The sequence below is a fragment of the Leucopleurus acutus genome, assembly GCF_964270905.1.
Source record: "Leucopleurus acutus genome assembly, chromosome: X".
In the NCBI taxonomy this organism is placed as follows: domain Eukaryota; kingdom Metazoa; phylum Chordata; class Mammalia; order Artiodactyla; family Delphinidae; genus Leucopleurus; species Leucopleurus acutus.
In genome coordinates this window covers 73,502,019-73,528,889 of record NC_139148.1, presented here as the reverse complement: position 1 = coordinate 73,528,889, position 26,871 = coordinate 73,502,019, and the positions used below count along the sequence as shown (strand labels likewise).

Genomic DNA, 26,871 nt, shown 5'->3' with positions numbered 1-26,871 from the left:
ACAAAATTTTGAGGAATAATCATGCCATAGTCATCATAATTGTTTAAATTCCTAGCTCATGTTGTTAATGCACAAAATCCTACAAGACGCTAAACTGCAGACAAAATTGCCTAAGAGCAATTTTAAGTGAAGTCTTTTAATGAGGGACACTGCAACACAACTTTAAATAAACTCATAAAACCCTGAAGTGCAATAAATGCTTTTTATTGTAGGCTCATTTCAATGAGTAACATTTAGAAATAATAATCCCACATGACAGTGACAATCTTATTTTACAGCGTGTACATCATTTACAATCACATGACACACAATTTTAGATTTCCAAATTTAATATTCTGAAGTTAAGAAAGATAAAAAATTTATTCTCAAGGAACTGATTCCTATCTGGTGCAAAAACAGAAAGGTGAACATTATTTAAAACACAAAGCCACAATATAGCATGAAGTAAAATTACATTTTAGTTATGTTTAACAGATGAGTGTAAACATGAAGCAACTAAAACTTAAAAATACACATCATATGCATTACATTTATGAACAGGATTTTCATTAAATTTCCCTAAACCTGCTTTTTATTTTAAGCGCCATGTTGATTTGCAGCATGCTAACATGAAGCATTGTTAAAGGGATGCATATTTTAAATTTATACACTGTAAACTGAATATCCACCTCCAAGTTCTATTGGCAGCATAGTGTTTTGTTAAATACCGCATAAATACTGCCTCATATTGAAAATTCATGTTAATAATATGGTATATAGATTTTAAAAATCAAAATTTTCAATAATGGCATAAAATTGCACCTTTAAACATTAGAGCAAGTAAGACTAGAACAATCATACTTGCTATGACTGTCCTAAAAAAACCTCTAAACATAATATTTAAGAAAACTGTGTTCTCTCAATTTAATCTTTAGATCATTAAGAAATATAGTGCTAACTTTGCAACATTACTGTTGCATCCATTTTAGAAAGCCACATTTGACTCAAATATACTTCTGTCATATATGCCACACTGAACAACAATCAACTTGAACATCAGAAAAAGGGGAACTTTAATCTTTAGACTTCAGTACAGAATGCTATATTTTAAACATCCTATCCTGTGTTAAAATCTTAGCAGCTCTGAAATTCTTTTAAATAGTATTGAATTAATCTAACCTGTTTTCCAGTGAAATTTCTTTTGATGAATACACAAAACTTTTGCCATTTCTGGAATTCAATTTCCAGGTACCATATAAAGGCTCAATGACTAAGTGACTAATGGATGACTGCATTTTATTTCCCCACTCCATTTCTAAAACGGCATAAAAGTGACGCTTGCGATAGCAAAGCATTGCTAAACTCCTCAATTAGATATGATCTTTTCAGAAACATCTGTCTCTAGTATGATCAGTCAAATAAAGTGGTTGTCTTTGCTCTTCCCCCCTGTAGCTGAATTATGCTTATAATACTATTAAATAGACAATAAGGTTTTCTGCAACCATTCTATGGTGCTCCTTAAATTCCTTGATTTCAAAGGGCTATGAGATCCCCTCTCAATTCAAATATCTTAAGATCTTTAGTAAAAAGAATGTAAATTTATGATTTAATATCAAGCTTTGTAACCAGGTGAAACAGTTCATGAAATTATCTTTCCATGTAGCATGTCATATTTTCTAAATAGCTTCTTTCTTTATATTGATCTTATTACATAAGAGCCTCCTTGTGGTGCCTCATAATATGCTGATTTTTTTCTGATGGTCTTCGGAATCCCTTCTTGCAGAATTCACACCTGTGTGGATAGTCTTTTGTATGTATTGATATCACATGTCGTTTAAAGCCAGATGCATCTGTAGTGCTGTATTCACAATACTCACATTGGTAAATCTTCCTTCCAGTGTGAGTCTTCATATGCTTTTTGAGCTCATTTTGTTGTCTGAACCCTCTTTTGCACCTTTTACACTTTAGTGACTGATCCTTAGTATGAACTGAAAGGATATGACCACTAAGAATAAATGGATCTGATGTTTTAAAGTCACAGTGCCTACACTGATGAATCTTCCTACCCTTATGGATATCACTATGCTTTTTGAGCTCAGAAGGACGATGGAAACCTTTATCACAGACCTCACATTTGTGAGGAAAATCCTTAGTGTGGACAGATATGATGTGCCGCTTAAGGTCACTTGAGTTGGTGCTCTTATGGTCACAATGAGGACACTGGTGTGTCTTATGTCCTTGAAACAAATCCAGATGGCGTTGAAGTTCCCTCTCATCACCAAATGCTTGGGGACAATGCTCACATTTATATGGCAAATTGTTACCATGCTTAGACTTAATGTGAGTTTTCAAATTTGATTGATCTGCACACCTGAAGACACAATACTGACATTGATATGGCTTCTCACCAGTATGGGTTCTCATATGCTTCTTGAGTTCAGAAGGATGTCGAAAGCCCTTCCCACACTCAACACAAACATGAGGAAAATTCTTGCTGTGAACAGCCAGTAAATGTCGGTTTAACAGTCCTTGTTCTGCAGTTTCATAGTCGCAGTATTTGCACTTGTGCATCTTCGGCTCCTTGTCTCTTAATATAAGTTTATTTGAACTCAATGGACTAGCCTCTCTGTATCTTCGTGTGTATTCCGTAAATTCATGGGTTTTGTCAACTTTGTTTATAAGCTTATGGCTTTCTAAGTGGTTATGGAAACTCACTTTCTTGTTAGTTGTAAAGTCACAATCTGTACACTGATATTTTTTTCTCATCAAATGATCAGGATGATTCTTCATGTGTCTTTTCAAGAATCCCCTGGATTTAAACTTTTTCGTGCAAATATGGCAAGGGTATACTGTCAGGGGCTGTCCATCAGGACCTATTATAACAGCTAGATTAAAAACAACAACAACAACAACAAAACAAAACAGGGAAGTTGTGAAATTTGGCCAGACTGTTTTAAAGTTTTACCACAAAGGCGGCAAAATTAGCTGACATTCACAATGTGAGAACTGTACTAGTAGAATAAGATCCCGTAAGATAAAATGCACATTGAAAGCAATTTATAATAAAGTAGCTCACTAAAAAGTAATGAGCAGCACTCTACTATAGACTATTCACCTGCCAAAATGCTATATCACATGCACTTTGTAAACTAGAAATAGGCACCCTTTATTGTTAAATCAACCTGAAAATTCTCTTTAAAAACATCATTTGGGTAAAAAGCAAACAAGCACAGTTTTATTAAGTACCAGTAGAACATTTAAAAAACCCCAACTATTTAGATCAAACACAAGTAGGTACATGGGAGTAGGACTAACTACACTACAAACAACTGGCATATTCTTGGGTTACAAAAAATACTACTGCATTTCAAGTAATTATAATATTCATCGAGTAATGTATTAGTATTTTACCTGTTTGCCACTGCCTCATTTCTCCCCTTCTCCTCTTCTTAGCTTTTTGTTTAAGTACTTTATTTGTATTAATGCTATCACAAATTTGAAGGTATTGTGCTGCTGTACTACTTCTGTTTTCTAATGTTGAGTCCAAAGTATTTCCTGGAAAAAAAATCGATACACTATTAAACTACATATATTTATACTTTTTTGGTTTTAGTTAGAGGAATTAGAGAAGACATGGCATTCAGTTGCCATTGCAGTACTAAATTTCACAAAGTACACCCATCTTCTCCTTCTCTGTCTTTTATACTCTTACACACACATGTGTATATGCAAATACTTTAAATACGATACCATGTGGAAGTAACTTTAAAATGTCCCAATTTATTCATCCTAAAGGAACAAACTGATAAGGTGAATGAAACATAAGAAACTGAATTTTATGATCCTAAACAAAATCTTGACATCAGATCAATTTCTCATTGATGAAGGCTGATGAAATTAAAGAGATTTAGCAAAGAAATTTACACATGTCAGTTATCCAGTACAATCATGGTAACTGTAATACATGACAAACAACAGATTTCTTGTATTTATGCTTTAGAATAGTTTACTTAATGTTAAAAGTATTAAGATTGATTTTTTTAAGTGTTAAGATAAAAGTGGCAGGCAATCTACTGCAATTTCAGTGGGATCAGTGTATATGGAATAAAGTACTTAATAAAATCTCAGTTCTCACAGTCTCTTGTGTTATGCAATTTAGTTTAAAAATGTAGCCCTAAGAAACTGTTTAGCTTAAATGCTGTGATATATATGCCTCTCATTAATTCCCCTGAAATCTACAGTGAGAGAGTCAAATACCTCCTAAAGATAGAAACAAAAGAGACACTTTATCATTAGAAAAAGTCTCCTTGTGTAAGAAAATAAAAAGAACTATCAACCATGGAATAAATAACACTATATGAAGTGTATCAAAACTAAAAAAGAAAAATTTACGCTGACACATGAGCTTTATGTAACAGCTATATAAATCTACTGGTTGCCATAGAAATTAAAAAAATAGTTCCATCCCAAGGAAGACATTAACAAGTGGTTGATATCATGGGCAACTTTTACTTTCATGTCAGAGTAATTTCTATTTTATAATTTTTTCCATAGTAACTTTTTTATGGCCCATGTAGTAAGTGGCCTGATATTTGTATCTTGAGGTAAATCTATTTTTTTAATTTTAATTTTTTATTTTTTGGCCATGCCATGTGGCATATGGGATCTTAGTTCCCCAACCAGGGATCAAACCCGTGCCCCCCTGCAGTGGAAGGGCAGAGTCTTAACCACTGGACCACCAGGGAAATCGCGAGGTAAATCTAAAATGAACTGCATTCACAGAATAACACACGCTATGTCGCTATATAAATTAATCAATTTCCCAAGGAGGTAAACTCTTCTAACTAACTAGATATGACCAGGCAAGTAAGAGTCTAACAAATGGGTCTGTACACACAAACTAATAACTCTGTATCTACCAAGCAGTACACAAAACCAGCTACTTAACTTACATCTCACATATAATGCTCTCTCACCTGATGACTGACAATCTTCATACCTTCGAGAAACTCTTCTTTCATCTCCTTAAAAAAAAAAAGGCTAATTAAAAACTGATAGACTGAGTATAATGATTACTAGTAGATCACATCTTAATCTACAAAATCTTACTTTGATCACCGTTCCTTGGATTAAACTTTTTTGTTGTTGAGTTCTTCCACTCCCATAGATTAGATAATATCACACACTGAAAATAAGGGCTGCTGTCAGCATCCTTTGAACTACTAACATCTAGGACAACCTTACTTTTCAAATAAAACCTGGGTAGATATTTCTGCAGAATACCCTCAAAATTGAAGATGCTCAATAAATGACTGTTGAATGAATGAACCTTTGGAAAAACCAAGTAAAGATAAATTAATGCATTTGAACAACAAAATTTTTCAAAGTAAAGAGTATACCTGGACCATCTTGTAAATTAAGTAAGAATGAGATAAAATAGAAAGGGAAAAAATAACTTGATAAATTTACCTTTCATTACGTACTTCCTAGAAGAGCACACTTGGATTTCTGTTCCTTTTCAAAACCCCAATATCTTATTATTTGTGGTGTTAAAACATAAAATAAGTTTTTCCAAAAGGGGAAGGATCAATTTTCAAAGGATATTCCTATTTTAGAAAAATAAAACTTTTTATGGCACTCACTTATACATGTAGGATTTAAAATAAATCCTACTGAAAAACAAAATGCATTAAGCAAGGTTCATTGTAAATAACACAAGATATGTGGTACAAAAATTATGTAAGTAACTAGAGATGAATCAGTCCACAGCAAAACATTTTATAGTATTAGCCAACTCATGGGGGCATTAGCACAGCATATTTAATGACCTAAAGGCTGATCAAATAGATATGTTATGTACTTATCAGGTGAAAAAATGCCAGTGTCCTACCATATGTCGCAGCCCAGACAACAGGGACAATTGTTTTATTAACATCAGAGTCCTCAAGCTGAGTCTCAGGGAGAGAAGTTCCTTCCTCTTCCCCTACAATGACTTCCATGTAAACTTCATCTGCTATTTCAGCGCAACCTAAATTTTAGAAATAATTGCTTGTTTATAACCCCAAGTATTTAATAAATGGGTAAAAATTTCCAAACGATTATCTTTCAACTTTCAAGATTTCAATTTGGTTAATTTAAAAATTACATTAGGCACTTCGCAGGCTGGTGCCACTAGGAGACAGTAATTTATCAAAGTTCTTGTCCTCCTCTTAAAACCTAGTCCCACGAAAATGACTTCTAGATTATATAAAACGTGCGCTTGAAATATATTGACTGATTTCACAGTCCATTGGGCATTAGGAATTTATAAGAAAAGCTGTATTCCATAATTCTGCCTGACAGTTCTTCAGAACTCAGAAGGCATTTCCCATAGAATCAGTACTAGAAAGCGGTCCATGCTATCCCACATGTAAATTAAATGCAGTACTGTATGCGCAGTGAAAAATTGTCAAAAATACTAGTAATTGAAAAAGAATTAAAAATGAAAGTAAAACCATAATATATGGTTATAATATAAAATGCTGGTGGCTCAAGGCTATGTGGACACCCATTAAGAGGCAGGATTTTCAGAGACCCTACTGAAGACAAAAGCGTTAAGTGAGACATTTAAAAAAACATAGTATTAGTGTAAAAGAATTTAAACCTAGAAGGTCAGTAAGTATATTTTATGTGAAATAATCCATTTGGATTTGAAGTGTTAAGTAGAAAATAGGCTTGAATTTATGCTTTTCCTTTGGATTCACATACTGGGATTTTCTACTAAATTTTTTTTTCCTTTTTTGGCCGCGCCGCGAGGTGTGGCATGCGGAACTTCCCCAACCAGGGCTCAAACCCATGCCCCCTTCAGTGGACGCATGGAGTCTTAACCACTGGACCACTAGGGAATTCCCTACTCACTACTGAAAAATGTGGAAAAAATGTGGGGAAAAAGTATCCCTTTTCTCCTAGGTTTCCCTTCTTTCAATTAACCAGAAGGAAACATTGGTCTAAGTTTTGCACATCCTTATGGAATTCTGGCATCAGCTAACCTAACCTTCAGTCTCCTGACCAATGAGCAAAACAGAAAAGAAATAATCTAGAGACCAAATAGAAATTAATTCTTTTTCTCTCTAACCAAATCCTCTAGACTCTTTGTTTTGACATTTTCAGCTGTGGTATATTATTCATGTTTGTTTGGGATTGGAATTCAGCTCCCTATGACTTCTAGGGGAGGAAATTTGAGGAGTGGGGATCATAGTGCAGTATAGGTAAAGCTAACTATTATCAAGGTAATGCACTGAAGTGGAGGCTCTTGCTCTTCTAGGGCAAAACAAAGTCGTTTTTGTCTCAGCATGGCAAGAAGACAGAAAAAGCCTTAAGGAAGGGCTGCATTCCTACACTGAGGTGAGGAGAAAGTAGGAAGAAAGTAAAACATCTTCATAAGGAAATGTGTACCATGGCAGGAAAGGAAATGTGAGGAGCTTTTTACTCCCTGTGGTACTCAGCCGCAAGAAACCTTAAACAGCAACTACTTGGAGACCATCAACGGCATAATAAGTAAAAATCCTGGTGGCTTGACTTGGAAGAATACTTACTCAGCTAATCTCTCAGTGGCAGAAGGAAAACAAACAGCTAGCCCTCTACTGCTAAATTCAGAGAGAGTTCAACAGTGCTCACTGCCATGTACAAAGATTACTGACAGCAGAGTTAGGCAGACATGAGTTCAAATCCTATCTTCCTCATTTAATACTGGAATGGCCTTGGGCAACTGCTTAATTTCCCTGAGCACTTTCTCCTTCCATAAAACAGGGCTAATACCACCTACCTCAGAGATGAATTATGAGAATTAAATGAGATAATACATATGCAACATATTCAATAACACACACAAAGTAGATTCTCAGTAATTCCCTACATATTTGTGGGCTATCCTAAAGTCAGGAACCATATTTAGCTGATCTCTGTATCCCTAGTATCTCAGACACAGTATTTTACGTTTGCTCATTTGAACAATACATGCATGCACGGATTGTCAAAAGGACCCTTTTCCTTTAAATTAATTATAGAGAAGGGTCAGATTTATTTTATTGAACTTTGTTCCTATGTAGTGCTTGAATATGAGATTGTTTTTTTTTAAGAATGCATGATGACTACTGATAAGTCACTACAGTGCCTTTTTTCCTTACTGATATCATCTTCTTCTTGAGAAGAATCTTTAACTGCCATGTAAACCATCTTCTCCCGCTGCATTCGGCTCTGGTCAAGCACTCCAGCTACAGAATGCCCATTGGTGTACTCACTCTCTGTGACAATTTCCGTTCCACCTTAAAAGTTAAAACATGTATCAAAATCAGTAAGTATCATGGAATAATTCCCTAAATTAATAAGAAGGATACATAAAAATATTTTCCTTTAGAAAAATATTCCCCCTCAAATATTCAAACATAAAGTTCTAAGTGTCAAGAGAATTTTCTTATAAATTGCACTTTAAATTTTCAGTCATCACTAAGAAATAACAACAAATGTTAACACTTACATTACACTTGTATATGCCAAGCACTATTTAAGTCTTTTACATGTATTTACCCATTTAATCCTCACAATAGCATTATAAGGTAGTTACTACCATTATGGCCATTTTATGGATGAGGAAACTGAGGCAGAAGAAGGTTAAGTAATTCACCAAAGACCACTCAGCTAAATGGAAGAACTAGGATTAAAATCCAAAGCACCCTGCCTCTAGCCTGCCCTTAAATACTCATAATTTCCTTCTCTAAACCAAATCCCCTCCACTCATATGTTTTGAAATTTCAACTGGAATCTTCTACTCAAGTTTAAAAATATCTAAGATGACTTGTTCTCTATCCGTGATTTATATTTATATATAATTTTTAAATATTCCATCCCCAAAGAAACCTTTTATAAGAGTTGCACTTTGAAGGCAATATTAGAACTTAGTCTCCAGAAAAGAGAAGTTCTAATTCCTAACCATTATAGCAATAAATTAAAATTATTATTTGTACCTATTTCAACGTCATCTTCAGCCTCAGCTTTAAATATATACACTTTTATTACTTCTGAACCAAATCCATCTTCTTTAACATCTTCTTGTGAACCATCACTGCTGATTTTTAATGGTGTGTTCCCCATATGCTCTAATTTTTCCCCAACATCATCCACTGTAAAATATAAACGGGAAACTGTTTCAGTCAAAAAGTACCATTGACATTTAGTCGGTGTTAAGTATTAGTGCAATGTGAAATAATGTGTTAACCACCTACCCACTATATTCAATTAATGACCTATTATGCAACCATTAAGAGTGGTATATTTCATGAAAAAATGTATACAAGACAGATATACTACATGATCGTAATTATATAAAAGACATAATCACAGATTTCAATTTATGTATATGAAATACTCTTAACCATACAGCTTTAATTAAAGTGGTTTGGGAAAAGATTAAATAATCTTCCATTACATTCAACATTTTAAGCTAAATCCTAACACCAAAATTACTAACAAAAATTACAACATAAAATATATAGTACTCATGAAATAAGCTGACATAAACAATTCCCAAATTAAATAGCAGTATATCTAAAACCAATTAACATATAAAATCTAGTATTTAAAAAAGAGAAAATAGAAAACACTTGAATTATTTTATAAAAAGGGCTTTTCAGAAATCATGAAAATAAAATCTTAGTAAATACTTTTAATTCTTGTTGAGTCAATGGAAGGCTACTTCAAATCAGAAATTTTGTATACTTCCAGGTTTACCATTGTATGATTTGCTTCAAATCATATATAAAATAAAGCAACAATAATTACTTACATTTTAAGTATACTTAAAAATTTGATTCTTTAAGAATAGCATTTAGTTTCAAGTGAATACTGTGCATAAACTATGCAATGAATACATTATATTCATAAAGTTTGCTCTTTGAACATAAATATTAAACAATATACTCCCCCAAAGATTATATGCCTACCACTTTTTATTTCAATGCTTGTCCTGTCCCCATAAAAACTGAAATGTAACCTAAACTGAAAATCTGCTCCTCCCTACTATATGTATCATAGTATCATATATGAAACAAAATCATGAAGACTTGACTATATCTAAACAATTCCAGAGCTACTGAAAACAGAATAAAGTGACATTAAAAAGGTTTTAACTCAGTACTCTTAAAATATGAATTTCAGTAAGATCTAAATGGGTCAAAGTCTAGATTTTCTCTACCTCAGTTTCAAATTTGATACATGCAAATTCAAAAATATTCCTTTGGCCTTTCAAAATGGTGAAAACACCAGAATTTCAGAAATTCTTCTTACAATGTAAAACTACTTTAACTTTGTGGTTAAATATAAATGATTCCACATTATTTAAGAGTTCAAATAGTTTATTGTCTATGAAAGAGAGTACCTAAATGATCAAAATAAACAGAAAAAAATATTTTCATTCCATCATAAACCTAATTCTGTTAGTACTTTTTTGGCAAATATTTTTTTCACAATGGGACAGATTAAAATGAAAGAAAAAAGGATGAGGAAGAATCTGATATTACTGGTTTTTAACAGCCTCTCTTTTAAAATACGTTGAATAAAACAATGAGATCATTAAAAAAATTAAGAGGCAAGTTAAGTCTTCAGAAAAAAAGTACTTTCTCATTCTTGGAAATAAAGACATAGGATATAAAACACTCAAAAAGTGTCCAAAATATGAATTTCTTAGGTTGGACTAACAGTAAATTAATGAAAAAAATACTCTCATCTGATAAATACTACTTTATTACACTTCAATGGTTAAAAGTAATCAGAGTTCCTCCTGGGATAAACTGAATTAAAACTGTAATTCACAAAACTAAAGCTCATGAAATGAAATAGACATTTGTTTGGTCATTTCTCAAAAGTTTTGTACCATAATTTTTGCTTTAAGTATTGAAATTACTGGTGCTATTCTGATTCCATTTACACCTTTCCTCGAGGTCCACAGTTTAATGTATCCATTATTTTCTACTTAATTAGATTCCTCAGAATGAACAATTTTGAAATGTATTGAGTAATTAAACTTGTTCTGTATTTTAAGCTCACAGAAGATGATAAAGTTATTAAATATGTTAGTGTACAGTTTTAAGAGATAAACCATCAACTTCACCAAGATTTATTCTATACCCTTTGTTATAGAAAGTACAAAGTTAACAAAGATTTAACAGGCAATCAACAGATTTTAGAAATAGATCCTCAAAGACTCTTCTTTACACAGATAATACTCAAAATACCCAAAATTCAAGCTTAACCTTTTTGTTATAAGGCTTACAACATTCAAGTCCCACGGTGTTGTTTCCCAACCCACATGACACCCCAGCCAGTGATAAGTGGGTAATAGTATATAAAACGCAGAATTCTACTGGTGCTAAATATAACATTAAAACAGTAAGGTGCGGGGGTGGGATGAATTGGGAGATTGAGATTGACATATATACACTACTGTGTATAAAATAGATAACTAATGAGAACCTACTGTATAGCACAGGGAACTCTACTCAGTGCTCTGTGGTGATCTAAATGGGAAGGAAATCTAAAAAAGAGGGGATATAGGTATACGTATAACTGATTCACTCTACTGTACAGCAGAAACTAACACAACATTGTAAAGCAACTATACTCCAATAAAAATTAAAAAAAAAACAGTAAGGTGCATTATTTGCCAACCCTACAAAGTTTGCTATCGTTCAATATTCTTCTATAGCCCATTGGTACAATTTGATTAAAATTTCATTTTAGCAAAATGTACAGTATAATATTTCTTTTAAACACTAAGTAGGCTTTTTACTGTACCCCTTTCATGTTACATCTACCAAAATTATATGGTGAATATGACATCAGTATAGACTACAGCTGACCCTTGAACAATGCAGGGCTTAGGGGCACTGACTCTCCACATAGTCGAAAATCCATGTATACCTTTACAGTTGCCCCTCCGTATCCGTAGTTCCGCATCTGCAGACTCAATTAACCTCAGATTATGTGACACTGTAGTATATATTTATTGAAAAATATCTTTGTATTAGTGGACCCACACAGTTCAAACCTGTGTTGTTCAAGGGTCAACTCTGTATTGATGTACCACAGGGATGGGGTGAGGCAATGTGTAATGGATCCGTATTATGCAATGATGAAACAAACAAAAATTAGTAATATTTAAATTACAAAGGTATTCCATTCCCAGCTGTATATATCCAAGACACCTGAAAACCTATGTGCACAAAAACTTGTACATGAATGTTCAGAGCAGCATTATTCATAACAGCCAAAAAGTGGAAACAACCTAAATGTCCATCAACTGATGAACTGATAAATAAACTGTATATCCATATAATGAAATATTACTCATTAATAAAAAGGAATGAAGGACTGATGCATGCTACAACATGGATGATCCTTGAAAGCATTATACTAAGAGAAAGAAGCCAGACACAAAAGGCCATATATTATATGATTCCATTTACATGAAATGTTGAGAACCGGCAAATTATAGAGAAAGAATTTGGATTAGTGGTTGCCTGAGGGGTGAATGGAGTGGCAGGGGTGATTGCTCAAGGGTATGGGGGTTTCTTTTGGGGGGAAGAAAAATTCTAGAATTGATTATGGTGATGGTGATACAATTCTGTGAATATATGAAAAACCACTGAATTGCACACCTTTAATGAATGAATTGTATGGCATGTGAATTATATCTCAATAAAGCTATTATACTAAAAAAAATACAAAGGTGTTAACTTTTCTCTTTTACCCCTGAAATTGGTGAGGTTTCATGACCGCTCCCATAATGACCCTACCAATATGTTTTGCTTTATACAAAATTATTTTCCTGGAAGAAATAAAAACTGATTTTATAGGTAAAAAAAATAATTTGAATGCATTATATTGGTTCATTATTTAAAGGAACCTCCCTTCTCCGGTGAAGCTTTTCATAAAGCAAATCATCACCCAGAAATGTTTTGAGGGTGTTAGGTATTTTTAAAGAAAAGCACACCTGGGATAACTTTAGACAGATACAGTTATCCTATATTAATTTCCAAGTTACTTAGCACAAGTGGAAGAGCCTAACCAACTGCTAAGATAAAGAAATTGTGACATTTGGTCTGAAAGTGGAAAAATCTCAGATGCACCTCAGAGACTGAGAGAAGACAAACTCAGCTGCTGATAAGATTTCCTTACAGGAATAGTTAGGGATTTAGGAATAAGATAACAGTCTGTTTTAAGTCTTCAATTTTATCCCTTGAGTAGTTTGAAGATATCTTGGGAAAAAAACAGAGGACTTTTAAAATTACCATTGAGACATTTCAAGGCAATTTATTCTCTAACTCCTGAAAGATTCAATGGTCAACAGAAACCAAGAGGTAAAAAAATGAATTAAAGATTAAGTGATGAAGAAAAAAAGGGAAAAACTAAATAAAATAAAATAAATGAAAATGGTTAAAAAGAGTAACTAGTCTCAATTTGAATATTCTAACCATTATAAAAAGTTAGGGATCTGGGTGGCAAGAGAATGAATGATATAAAAAATATTTAATTTTTGTATATTCTATTTTCTAAAATAAAAAATTATTTAAGTTTTAAAGGGATTTTTTAAATAAAGGAATGCCTTCAAATTTTATAAAGAATAGACCCACTTCTTCCTCAAGCTCCATCAATAACTTATCGTGAGATTTTTATTATTGTTGCTGTTCAGGCAAACTTACCACTTAAATGAGAATAAGATATTTCTATCTTCCTCATTCAGATAGAATGTCTTAAGGACATCGTAAAGCAGTCTGAAATAAATATGTTTAAAGTATTTTTGCATGGACTATACAGACACATATATAGACAACAGAAAACAAACACAGGCAGAACTGTAGAACACAATCTGAGTTGATTATTTACTTTTCAAGTATTTAATTCAAAAAACTAATCACACATTTCTTAACATACTATGCTTAAACTCCTAAGCAAAACTGAACTGACATCTCCAGTACCTGTCATATTAAAAAGAAAGCAGTGGTTGCATGAAATAAACTTCCCATTTTGAAATATATATATTTACCATTAAAATATTGCGTCACTTAATGTTCTTTTTGAACCTTCCAAATCTGTATTTTTGTTCTAAGATATTAATAAATTGCATTATTTTACTCCATTGTGGGTATAAATTTTCATAAATTAAAAACATGAACAAATTCAAAAAAGCATCTCAACAACACAGCTTTGAAAAAAAATATTTTTCAAAAAGATCACCCCCATGACTTTTATTGAATAGATCCCCATCTTAGAAAACCTGTCCGTGTTATACATAAATCAGTTTCTACCAAGTAATTATGGACTTTAAGTTTCACTTACAAGATATCATTAAGTAGTCTTCAGAAGTGCTCTTGACATCATCATCATCATCATCATCATCATCATCATCATCATCTTCAGTTTTAATAGTAACTGTAGAACCAGGAACACCGCCAGCTGCTTGAATCACAGTTTCTGTATCTGAATTAGTTACAAGAACCTCCTCTGATACCATTGTGGGAGAGTCAACTCCTGAGACACAATCTTGGACCACATGTTCTAAGTGTCCATCAGGACCAGTAACAAGGTCAGCCACAAAAACCTGCTCAGGTACTCTAACAGTTTCTGTAATTAGCTCAGACGTCAAGATGTGATCACCGTCATCTTCCTCTAAATCTTCTTCAATAGCAACATCAGCCTCAAGTACGGCTTCAGGAACAATTACACCTTCTGTTACTACATCAGTCTCGGTGATGATATCAGGCCCATGGACAACTTCAGCTGCGAGGCCATGATCAAGAGTTATCCCATCGTCTGTGACAACATCAGAAACTAATACAGCCTCAGGAACTGAAACAACAATATGGTCTCCATCGATATGCGCAGTACCAGCCATTCCAGCCACTACAATACAAACAATTATCCAAAAAAAGTAAAGTTATTTTATTAATTAAAAGTACTGTATGTATATATCAGATGACATAAAATAGTTTTTAAATATGAAACAGTCCTGGGCAAACTATCATTTTAAAGAACCACTGACAATTTAACTGTAATAAAAATCATCACCAACCAGGAACTGGGGTGGAGATGGGTGAAAACAATATTAGTAAAATCTAAATTAAGACCTTAAAAATAATGTACTTTATTTTCAAGTAAAAAAAAAGCTACAATGAGATATCACTACACACCAATTAGAATAACTAAAATAAAAAACAGTAACACCACAGGTTGGTGAGGATGCAGAGAAACTGGATCTCTCATACGTGATGGCAGCAGCCACTCTGGAAAATAATTTGCCCAGTTTCTTATAAAAACATGTGCTTACCAATACAACCTAACAACTGTACTCTGTGGCATTTCTCCCACAGATATTAAAATATGTTTACACAAAAAGCTATACATAAATATCCATAACAGTGCATAGTAGCTATTATTTCTAGTAGCAAAAAACAAAAATACAACAACTCAAATGTCCTTTAGCAGGTAAATGGTTGGTTAAGCCAACTCTGGCACATCCTTACTATGCAATACTACTCAGCAATAAAGAAAGGGACAAAACTATTGATACATTCAACAACCTGAATCAACTGCTAGAAAATTATGCTGCATGAGAAAAGTCAATTACCAAAGGTTACTGTACTGTATAATGTATAAATGGAATCATCTATATAACATTCTCAAAATTCTAAAACTATAGAGATGGAGAACAGATTAGCAGTTGCCAAGGGTTGGGGTGTGTGTGACTATTTTGGCATAGCATATATATGGAGATGAAGCCATTCTGTATCTTCATTGTGGTGGTGTCTACACAAATCTATATATGAAATAAAACTGCATAGAACTATATACACTCTCACACACACAAATGGCGAAAACTGAATGAGATCTGTAGTCCCATTAACAATAATGTACCAATGTTAATTTCCTGCTTTTGATACTGTACTACAGTTATTATAAAGATGTCACCATTGGAGGAAGATGAGTAAAGGGTATACAGGACCCTATATACTATTTTTTCTACTTCCTGTGAGTTTAACATTTCAAAAAATTAAAATTAAAATAAAAAGGGCACACAAACATAAAAGGTTGCTAATATGTTAAATTGAGTTAATAAAATATGACAAGCTTAATACATTAGAAATACGTATTATAAACATAAAAGTCCCTGAACTTCTTTTTTTTTTTTTTTTGCGGTACGCGGGCCTCTCACTGTTGTGGCCTCTCCCGTTGTGGAGCACAGGCTCCGGACGCGCAGGCTCAGCGGCCATGGCTCATGGGCCCAGCCGCTCCACGGCATGTGGGATCTTCCCGGACCGGGGCACGAACCCGTGTCCCCTGCATCGGCAGGCGGACTCTCAACCACTGCGCCACCAGGGAAGCCCCCTGAACTTCTTTATTGTACAAGAATTACTATATTCAAAAATGGAAAGCATCCTTTAACATCTGATTTGAGGAGAAAAAGAACCAACTCATTTTAGGCAAAGATTTGGTTTATTTAAAAAACATACATACAAACTCTAAATTGCATTAAATTCTAAATTAGTAAATCTGCAGGAATAAAGTTTTAAATAACGTTTTTCTTGAGCAGCACGGTAAACACCAACTCCTACCCCCCTTGTAAATACTGTAAGAGTGTAAAATTCCTTCATAAGTAATTCTGTTACATTCTCCCTGAGGTGGTATAGTAAACAAATTAACAGAGTTTGTGGACCAGGTTACAACAAAATTACCTACATGAAATAATCCAGTACAAAGCCTTTTCTTCATAATGATCACTTTCTATACAGTAATACCTGAAAGAGTACCATTTGTTATACACTGTTCACTATTATTAACCAATTCATTATGGAAGTTTGTTAGCAAGTTAGGATGGAGACCAGTAAACACTACTAATACCCTAACACATCAAAAAATAAGGTGAGAAGGGAAAAGCTGCCTTTCAGGATTATATTCCTTTCAACCCTTCTGTAGCCTTCTCACTATTCTCAAACTCTCACCTAAACCACCATATTACCCAAAAGGACACAGCCTCAACCTTGAAAATCTGGTAGACAAAGGGAGTACGTATAGAACAAGTACTTTCTATTCACTTGTTACTCCACTGGCCATTTTTGGAGACAGGGAGAAGGTGAGGGTTCAAATTTAGTATTCAGCCAGACTGGAAATATGGTTTTTACCAGGGAAAAGTTAAATGTTAACCCTATAAAATTCACAGGATTGCAATTCTATGTATATGAACAATGAAATTAGTATTTTATAAAATCTTTTCATAAGTTAGACTTAAAATATGGGAAATCTCATTTATTTTAGAACATTGCTGGAGAGTAGTTTGGTTTCTGAGAATAGACACTAGGGAAGGATGGAAGGATAGAATAATGCTAGTGCTGGCTTGGGTTCAGATTAATCTGTTTGGGAGGGTTCTAAGAAGAAGGAATAAGTGTTTTTTAGTTTACCTAGTCTTTAACTCTAGCAGGAAATTACAGGTCAAAATAAATCAGATCTAAACCAAAAAAAATCCAAACATCCTTGTTTGCCCTGAACTAAATAATTTAAGGATCTTAGACCAAGAATTAATGTGTTCCTCACAGGGTATTGGCACATTACTCAGACCAAGATCCAAGATGTCTTTTATTAAATTTTGCACTTTCCTCTTATCAACTCATCTGTTAGATTTCACTGACTTTCTAAACAAAGTCACTTATTTTAGCTATACTCTAGCTATATTTATTGAGTACTATGCACCAAGCAACCTAATACTTTTACATATATTATCTCATTTAAGCCTCAGAACTCTGTAATAAGGTGAGTGTTATTATCCCCATTTTAAATATGAACAAACTATGGTTTAGAGAGATTAAATAACCTTGCCCAGACAGGAATAAAGACGCAGACCTACTAGAGAATGGACTTGAGGATACGGGGAGGGGGAAGGGTAAGCTGGGACAAAGTGAGAGAGTGGCATGGAAATACATACACTATCAAACGTAAAATAGATAGCTGTGGGAAGCAGCCACATAGCACAGACAGGGAGATCAGCTCCGTGCTTTGTGACCACCTAGAGGGGTGGGATAGGGAGGGTGGGAGTGAGGGAGACGCAAGAGGGAAGAGATATGGAGGTATATGTATATGTATAACTCATTCACTTTGTTATAAAGCAGAAACTAACATACCATTGTAAAGCAATTATACTCCAATAAAGATGTTAATAAATAAATAAATGAATAAATAAATAAATAAATATATAACCTTGCCCAAGGTTCAAGCTGGGAACTGAACTCATTGTTTTACTCCAGACTGGCTTTTTTTTTAAACTTGCCTAAATGAGGAGAATAGAATTTACTTATTCTAGAGACTATTTTTTAAGGAATTTATAGGGCTAATCAAGTGAGTAACTACTAAAGGAAGAGTTTGAAAGAGAAAGAATAAGAAGACCTACCATAGAGTCACTCGTTTAAAATTTAAGGCATTTAGTAAGCAACATTAAAGGGCATTAAAATTTATCTCACTAGGTAGCAAATTATAAATGATATGAAGAACTTTTAAAAAGTGTGAAATCAATTAGATAACCAGATAACAGTAAGAAACAAGTCATTATTTCAAGCATTTCCTTTTTTACTAAAGTTATTTAATTTAAATGTGAATACCTGGAATTTCACCAGGACAGCATAAAATTTGGTATTTGTTGGGTCCATCTTGGGCCACCATCTAAGGTTTTCTGCTACTTAAGTCCCAAAGCAATATGGACTCTTTTCAGCAATAAAAACTTAAACAACAATTAAATTCAATGGCACAGATTCCAAGGGCAACTATTACACTGAGACACGCACAAGTTATTACATAAATCATACTACTGTAAAATTTAAACTCTAAAGTATCCTTCAAAAGAAACTGGTCCAATAAACTTCTCAATTAAATTAATAGTTCAGATTCTTTTTCTTTTTTTTACATCTTTATTGGAGTATAATTGCTTTACAATGGTGTGTTAGTTTCTGCTTTATAACAAAGTGAATCAGTTATACATATACATATGTTCCCATATCTCCTCCCTCTTGCATCTCCCTCCCACCCTCCCTATCCCACCCCTTTAGGTGGTCACAAAGCACCGAGATGATCTCCCTGTGCTATGTGGCTGCTTCCCACTAGCTATCTATTTTACGTTTGGTAGTGTATATATGTCCATGCCACTCTCTCACTTTGTCACAGCTTACGCTTCCCCCTCCCCATATCCTCAAACCCATTCTCTAGTAGGTCTGTGTCTTTACTTCCATCTTACCCCTAGGTTCTTCATGACATTTTTTTTCTTAGATTCCATATATATGTGTTAGCATACGGTATTTGTCTTTCTCTTTCTGACTTACTTCACTCTGTATGATAGACTCTAGGTCCATCCACCTCACTACAAATAACTCAATTTCGTTTCTTTTTATGGCTGAGTAATATTCCATTGTATATATGTGCCACATCTTCTTTATCCATTTATCCGATGATGGACACTTAGGTTGCTTCCATCTCCTGGCTATTGTAAATAGAGCTGCAATGAACATTTTGGTACATGACTCTCTTTGAACTATGGTTTTCTCAGGGTATATGCCCAACAGTGGGATTGCTGGGTCATATAGTAGTTCTATTTGTAGTTTTTTAAGGAACCTCCATACCGTTCTCCATAGTGGCTGTACTAATTCACATTCCCCCCAGCAGTGCAAGAGTGTTCCCTTTTCTCCACACCCTCTCCGGCATTTATTGTTTCTAGATTCTTAATATAGTAGCCATTTCATATTAACCAAAAACCTTACAGAATTTAGAGATCCTGAGCCACACAATGTGTTTACTTGGCTAGGTCTACCTATGTATGCTAAACTCTTATGTTTCACAAGTATAATTAATTTATGGCATTGTAGATATCTAAGTTTTGATGTTAGCAAAAATTTAAAGAGAATGTATCTAATTTCTAATCAATTTTTAGAATTTGGAAAGCTTAGTATTAGATAAATAAGGGATTAATTAAACCTCAAGACATTGAGGAGGAACAGTGGAAAGAAAGGTAAGAGGAACACCAAGCAAATATTCACCAGCACCAATCAGACATTTTTTTCACTCTTTGAAACGAATCAAGTTTTACTTGCCAATGGGCAACTTCTTCAGGAGTGAGGGTGGTTCTGGCACTTTACCAGATACTACAGGGTAGGTAATATTTTGTATTAAATGGAGAAAATACTGCCTTTCTTCCATTTAAAAATATCTTACTTTTAAAAGGTAAAAAATTAAAGTTGAAATTTCAACCAAAACTTAATTTATCACACTGAATTTCAAGTGTTCCAGAATTTGAAAAACTATCTCTAGCAAAGAATTCACAAAATTATTTGTGAAATCTCTTATGCTTCAGCCTTTTGTCCTTCTTCTAGAGTTTATTCCTATACTTTTTTTTCACATAAAATCACTTCTAAGTCATCAATAATCAACACAGCTCACTTCTGACTCTTTCAGCAGAATAAATCCATAATTCCTTTCTATTTCATGAACTACACAGTCATCTCGATTCCCACCATATTAAATCTTAATCTACGCATTGCACCTTTACCATCAGACAGAAAGGTCAAGGAATCAGAGAACTGGGGAGGACATTAAATGTTTTCTAGTCCAACCCCTTCATAAAAGTGAAGTATGTAATTTGCCCATTTACACAGATAATTTAATAGGCCTGCCAAGACTAGAATCTAGTTCTTCTGGCTCTCATTACTGTGGGCTTTACAACAGAGGACAAAATAACATATTCAACCATATTATCTGAAAACAGTAGGAGCATTTTCTTAATTGAGTAAAGTATCACTTGTTGTAATCCCCCATTCCTAATTTCATCTTTAACAATTCCACAGTATCTCATGTTTCTGTTTACTTTTGGTCCCAATTTACCATTTATCTTTTTTACTCTCACTCTGATCTTTTCTTTAATTCTTACCACTCTATGCCCGCCTCTTACACTTCAGATACCTCTCTCTTCTATCATTCAGACTGAACCTGTCCAAATTCAGTTTCTTTGTTGACTGTCAAGCGAGTCTTATCATCTTCATCAAAATGACTACTATTAAGAGGCTACTGAAAAACTTGGCCACAAAAGTAGGGAATTTTTTTTTCAAAAAAAATAAAAAGGTAATGCTATTAGTAACAACTTTCTGAGGATATGGCATCAGAATATAATTAATCACTTAGTGCAAGATATTCCTCTATCACTATATAAGCATCTAACTAACTTCTTTGAAATGACTGAAGTACTTCCTTTTTCAGCTTTATTAACAATGCAACTTAAAATGTATTTTATATTTTAATATTTCCTACACATGAGAACTGATGCAGGTATTTATGCAAACTGAGTTTTTCATTTCCAATGACATATTACCACTATATTCCAAGTTTCCTTACCTCAACCTTCCCACAAAATTATAAGAATGATTTTATCTAGACTACTGACAAATCGCCTTACTTTAAGAAAATAAGCCCTACAAATGTATTTTCCTGGCAAAAGAACAATTTTTCATTGTAATTTCTCCCCTTCCCCAATACAGTTTTGATATTTAGTATGTTCTGACTTTTAAAAAAGAAAGAAAAAATATAACAAAGAAAATGCTTTACCAAAATCCTGCATAATCATGGTATGTGCCATTCTAGAGTCTGATGTGTGCAATCCAAGACTTCCACCACCTGAATCCATACTTAGCAAAGTTCATTCACAAATCTCTGTAAAAGAAACGGTTTTAAAAATAGTTTAAATACATTTAGGCCAAAGTCAGTTGCTTTGAGAGAATGATGCAATTGAAAATGTGCCTCTCAACCAGGTGTGCAAATCTTATTACAAAGGAAAACAAAACAAGCAAAAACCTTGATTAGATGCTTTACATGACAACCATAAATAAAAGAAGGGTCAAATGGAAGTAAACCAAAGATAATGGAGAATAAGCACAGTAAGGGTGATGAGCCATAGGGAAGTGAAAGAAGCAAGCAAAAGAACAAAACTGTAGCACTGAGGTTCCACTTAAAATGTTATTAAATAAGAAGAAAAAAGAGAACAAGATGACAACAGGCAATAGTTGGGATATTTATACATTACTAGAGGACTCAGGTGTCTAGTATTAGTGAATTTCATCCAGTGGCTCTCATCCATTTCTTCCAGACCCAGCTCAGCTCTGCAGCGTAGTTCTGCAGATAAACGTGTGTTTCACCTCTGGCTCCCGGGGTTCTACTTATAATGTAAAATGTTCTATCCCAGTTTCCCTGGAGTTCTTTGAGCCAGTAAGGACGTCTGGCCTTATTCTACTACATTCTCTTGTCTCACAGTTTTGAGGACTCATGAAACATGACTGCTTCCTAAATATAGTGGAGATAAGATCAATCACATACAAACATTTAGTAAATTGGTTCTTTCAGAATATCTTTTACTTGTAATTGTATGACTAATTTTTTTCATTAATGATTAATAAAGTCACACTAGCCTCATGCTAGTTTTGAAAGCAAGGGCTCAACCTATTTCATTTCAAATGACTTATCCTATATTTAAGATCACCAGATCGTATGGAACCTAAAGTCAGGTTCTGTAACTCAACGTATTTCTTACAACTACATGTATACTTTGCTTTCAAACATAAGATTCTAAGTAAATCAACCAAAAAGTCTGTCAATTTTATAAAACATTTCCTCATTTTTAGTTAGGAATGTTTAATAAATTGGGCTATACCACACAAAAGATGAGGTTGCATCATTAAGTTTTAGAAACTTTTAGAAAGCTGCCATGTAAGACAACTTAATCTATCCTTAAGTACCAGAGATCACTAAGATTTTTTCCCTTGTCTCAAAATTTGATAGGTGTAAAAGAGGCAAGAAAGTCTCACAGAGTAATCTTTATTAACATTTGAGTCATGTATATCAAAATCCTACAGCAGTAGGTTATTTATCTGTATATTAAAATGATTCTAACAAAATTACTTCATGTGTGAGCAAAATTACAAATTTTTAGAAACTCTTAGCTATATTTCTCTATCTTTTTTCAAATACCACATTATTTTCTGCCTTCAAAATGAAGTCAAGAGGGGCCAAGAGAGTTCACAATAAACTACCTGGGGCTTCAGAGAGATAAATTAAAATGCCATAAGGACTTATTTTTAACATTTAAAACAGTGTACTATTCCAAATTTAATTAGAGTAATTGCTTTCTTTATCACATAACTAATAGAACAATTATAGATGTCTTTAAAATGTTTTAACACTTAATTTTGTTTAATTATTAAAGATAAAACATTAAGTAATTTGTTAATCACCTTAATATGAGTATCCTGAAGAAACTGTTGATTTTCTTACATATTGTAAAATAAAATCTGCAGCACTTTCTTTTTGTTATTTTTCCTTCTGAACTACATTACTTTCTTTGGAAAAACGTTCTTTTTACCTATTGTAAAAATACATTCACAATTAGATATTTTAAAACATTTTAAACCAAATCTCTTACACAACTTAAGAATTTTTCTTTACACTTTAATGTGCAGGGTGAGATTAGGAAGGGTTCATATGCTCAAAACTGCTAATCCAAAAAGCAACCGAAGGAATTGCAACAGAAACAACTACCTAAAACGACATAAGCAACGTTATTTCACTTAGAATTCGACCACCTGATTAAACCAAAATCTTCCCTAAAGCATATTTTAATAATCACTAGCAATACCTTATTTTGGAAAGTAAAAGAGAACCAACCAAGGGCAAGCGTTACCCTTGCCAAATTCATAGAGAAAAATCTGCACTAGTGCTCAATGAAGTGTAAAAATTTTAACACACAGTGCAACTATTACGGGAAGTATCACACTGCAAGAATACCAAATAAATAAATTGGAGCACCTTTTTCCCATATAGGAAGTTTCAATAAGATCAATAATGAATGAGGTATGAGAACAGCAGTGTGTTAAGGATTCAACAGCCAATAGATAGCTAGGCTTCTCAGTCTTCTCAAGAGTGTATCTCCCATCCTTATTGAATGGAGGTACCCACCAAGCACTCTTCAAGTAAACATCTTTCCATAAATATGTGGGGAGCAGAAACCACAAAACAAAAATCAAAACAAGACATCCCCACCCCCACATTTTACTCTCATTTGTCTCCTCGTCTCCTCTAAACATAGTTCACTCAGAACCTAGCTTCTCAATAATGTAAATAGGGTGAAGGACAGGAGAGAAATCCTAAGGCGGCAGAGCAAGAGAATGTGAAAGTAGTATTAGCAGAGATAGGAGACAAAGGAGCCCTGGCAAGTAGCAGTATTGCAGCTTTGGACGCAGCCCTCTTCCCGCAGAAGTCTCCCTTTCTCATGATCATGCCAAGTTTCAATCATTTTGAGCAGAATGCACACATGTGCCCTCCCATATATTACCCATCTGCCTGGATCTTCAACCAAACAAGAGAACCTTCGCAGTGGAAAGTCAAGAGAGCGAAGAAACAAGAATACCCTTACCCCTCCTCCCGCACTTGGTGCAGCGGTCGCCACCGCTGCTACCCACGCCGTGCTGCCCAACCCCTCATCCTCCTCCTGCTACCTCTGCCCCGCTACACGGGAGACGGCGGCTGGGAACCAAAATGGTGGTGTTTTAACGGAGGCGACAGTTACCGCACACGGCCCCCCACCCCCACCCCAGGCTCTGACGGCTCCCTAGCCCCTAAAATGCCCGATTCGGTGCCACCTTCTCGCAAACGCCGCCATCCCTCGCGCGTTCCAAGGTTACCATTCGCGGCAGGCGGGGGGCGGGGGCGAGGTAGGGGCAGTGCAACCGAGAGGAATATTGCGGGGCGGGGGTCGCCGAGAGAAAATGCCAGGGGGCCGCCGCATTCTTCACTTCACTGTTTTGTTTTCCGCCATTTTCCCGTCACCCTAAACCACCGACGGCCTCCACGACGGCTCTCGCCCCCGGGGGCTCTGGCCTTGGGGAAGAACGGATCGGCTGAGGGGGAAGTAATTCTCTCAATTCCTCCAGCCACCCGCTGCTGCTGAGGAGAAACACTGTCTGCCCGAGGGGGAGGGAACGCTTAGGGACTAGACGCCACTTCCATTGTTCCCTTCGTCCTACACTACACGCTGGGTGGGAGCCTCTCCTCAACTCACGCTAACGACACTGAGCGCAGCGGACCCGAGTCCCTCTACTTTCTCCTCAGGAGTCTCCTTACCTGCAGCCGCTACCGCCAGTTAGCTTCTGACCGCGCTCCGGATTTCTGCGGGGGGCGGCAGCTGTGGATCCGTAAGCTCCTCACATTCGGGTTTCCGAGGTTCCGCAGCTCGAGCCAATCACAAGCTACTCTGCGTCTGGGAGGCGCGTCGCCTAGTCCTCCTTTATATAGCGGCTGACTTGCTGAGGTTGCATTACGTCACGCTCCCCTTGCTGCAGGGTAGGGGGCCGAGGGAGGAGCGCGCACGCGCGCGCGGTCGATCCAGAATCCCGCGCTGGGTTTCTGCCCAGAGACCCCGCGGACTTGCAAGCCGGGGCTGTGCCACCGGCCGAGACCCAGTGCGCAAGCCTCGATCTTGGCGCGACCCTGAGGAGTTTCGTGGGAAGATTTTCTATTTTCCAGGTTTCTCAAAGGAGAGGAAGAGGGGGAGGGGGAGAATTAATATCTGAATGGCCACTCACTGAACCTCTCATAGATGTTGGATACCGTTAAGAAAAAATCGGCCCTACCCTCGAGGATTTGACCAATTAGGCTGACCAGAGTGATAAGAGGTTTACCTCCCCAAATGAAACCCTTGTGTGTTTTGCAGTTTCCCTCCTTCATTTCTTTTATATTTCGTAATGGTAGACAATTCGATGAAGAAAGTAAAGTGAAGAAAAGCATAGAAGGGAAAGGTGGACAAAGGACCTAAATGAAGTGAATATTAAATATCTTGAATGTGTCACTTTCAGCTTGTGTCTGAACAAAATGGGAGAACAGTGAGAAATTCAGTGGTGAAAGGTGGGGAAAAGAGTGATGCGATGTGACTAAAAGGTTGCATTTGCAAAGGGCCTTATGTTCTGGAAATTTAGCTTTAGTACTATGAGCATTTGGAATGAATAGCAGAGTTTAAGGAGGGAAAGGGTATGATCCTTAAAAAAAAGAAAAGAAAAAGTAACATTACCTTTGCCTAAATAATTTGAATATTTTACAAATAAAACGTTATTTTTCTCCATCAGCTAGATATTTTCTCCATGTCTCTATAACCTAATATACCACTAAAGGTTTTGAGAAAAGTAAGAGACACAGTGTGAAAGCCCTGGAACAGTATCTGGCTTATAGAAGACCGGGAGTCTGCAAACTGTCTACGTACAGAGCCAAGTAGTAAATATTTTAGGCTTTGAGGGCTATAGGGTCTCTGTCACAACTATTCAATCTGCAGCTGTAGCCCCAGTGCAGCCATAAACAGTATGTACACAAATGAGCATGGCGGTGCTCCGTAGAACTTTATTTATGGGCACTGACATTTGAATTTTGTCATTTTAAAGTGTCTTGAAAAATTATTTTTCTTTGAATGTTTAAAAACTATTTAAAAATGTAAAAAACATTCTTAGTCTTAGGCCATTAAAAATACAGGCAGCCATCCAGATTTGGCCTGTGCACAATAGTTTGCTGACCCCTGTAGGTATTACTTGTTTACACTTTTATTTTCCCTCCTAGATGAAGAAAGGTATTTTTATGAGTATATTCCCATCCATGCTGTGTTTCTGCCTTGGATACCCTGGCAAATACTATTTGAAAGGTCTTCTCCCAGTGACAATTCCAATAGGAGACATGGAAAAATCTGAGAAAGATGTGGGGTTTCTACATTAAAAACCTTTGTGAACAGTACATTGTGGTAGATAATTT

General features: G+C 35.2%; 1 protein-coding gene and 1 long non-coding RNA gene across 4 annotated transcripts in view; both read right to left on the bottom strand.

Moving 5' to 3' along the window:
- Positions 1–26,871, bottom strand: part of LOC309977891 — a 1,160,683-nt gene that overhangs the window by 176,614 nt on the left and 957,198 nt on the right. The gene's annotated exons all lie outside the window — the stretch shown is intronic.
- ZNF711 (zinc finger protein 711) lies at positions 544–25,253 on the bottom strand. Of its 3 annotated transcripts, XM_082864616.1 has the most exons (10): positions 25,204–25,253; positions 23,319–23,446; positions 21,640–21,744; positions 14,350–14,913; positions 8,982–9,137; positions 8,145–8,282; positions 5,870–6,007; positions 4,956–5,003; positions 3,391–3,534; positions 544–2,864 (listed from the first exon to the last, which is right to left on the bottom strand). In XM_082864616.1, the coding sequence occupies exons 3-10, from the start codon at positions 21,716–21,718 to the stop codon at positions 1,687–1,689; spliced, it is 2,445 nt and encodes an 814-aa protein (XP_082720742.1). In that variant the 5' UTR covers positions 21,719–21,744; positions 23,319–23,446; positions 25,204–25,253; the 3' UTR covers positions 544–1,686. The 3 variants fall into 3 exon arrangements, with proteins under 3 accessions (XP_082720742.1, XP_082720740.1, XP_082720741.1); XM_082864614.1 differs by lacking the exon at positions 5,870–6,007; XM_082864615.1 differs by lacking the exons at positions 5,870–6,007; positions 23,319–23,446; positions 25,204–25,253 and having other exon boundaries at positions 21,640–21,783.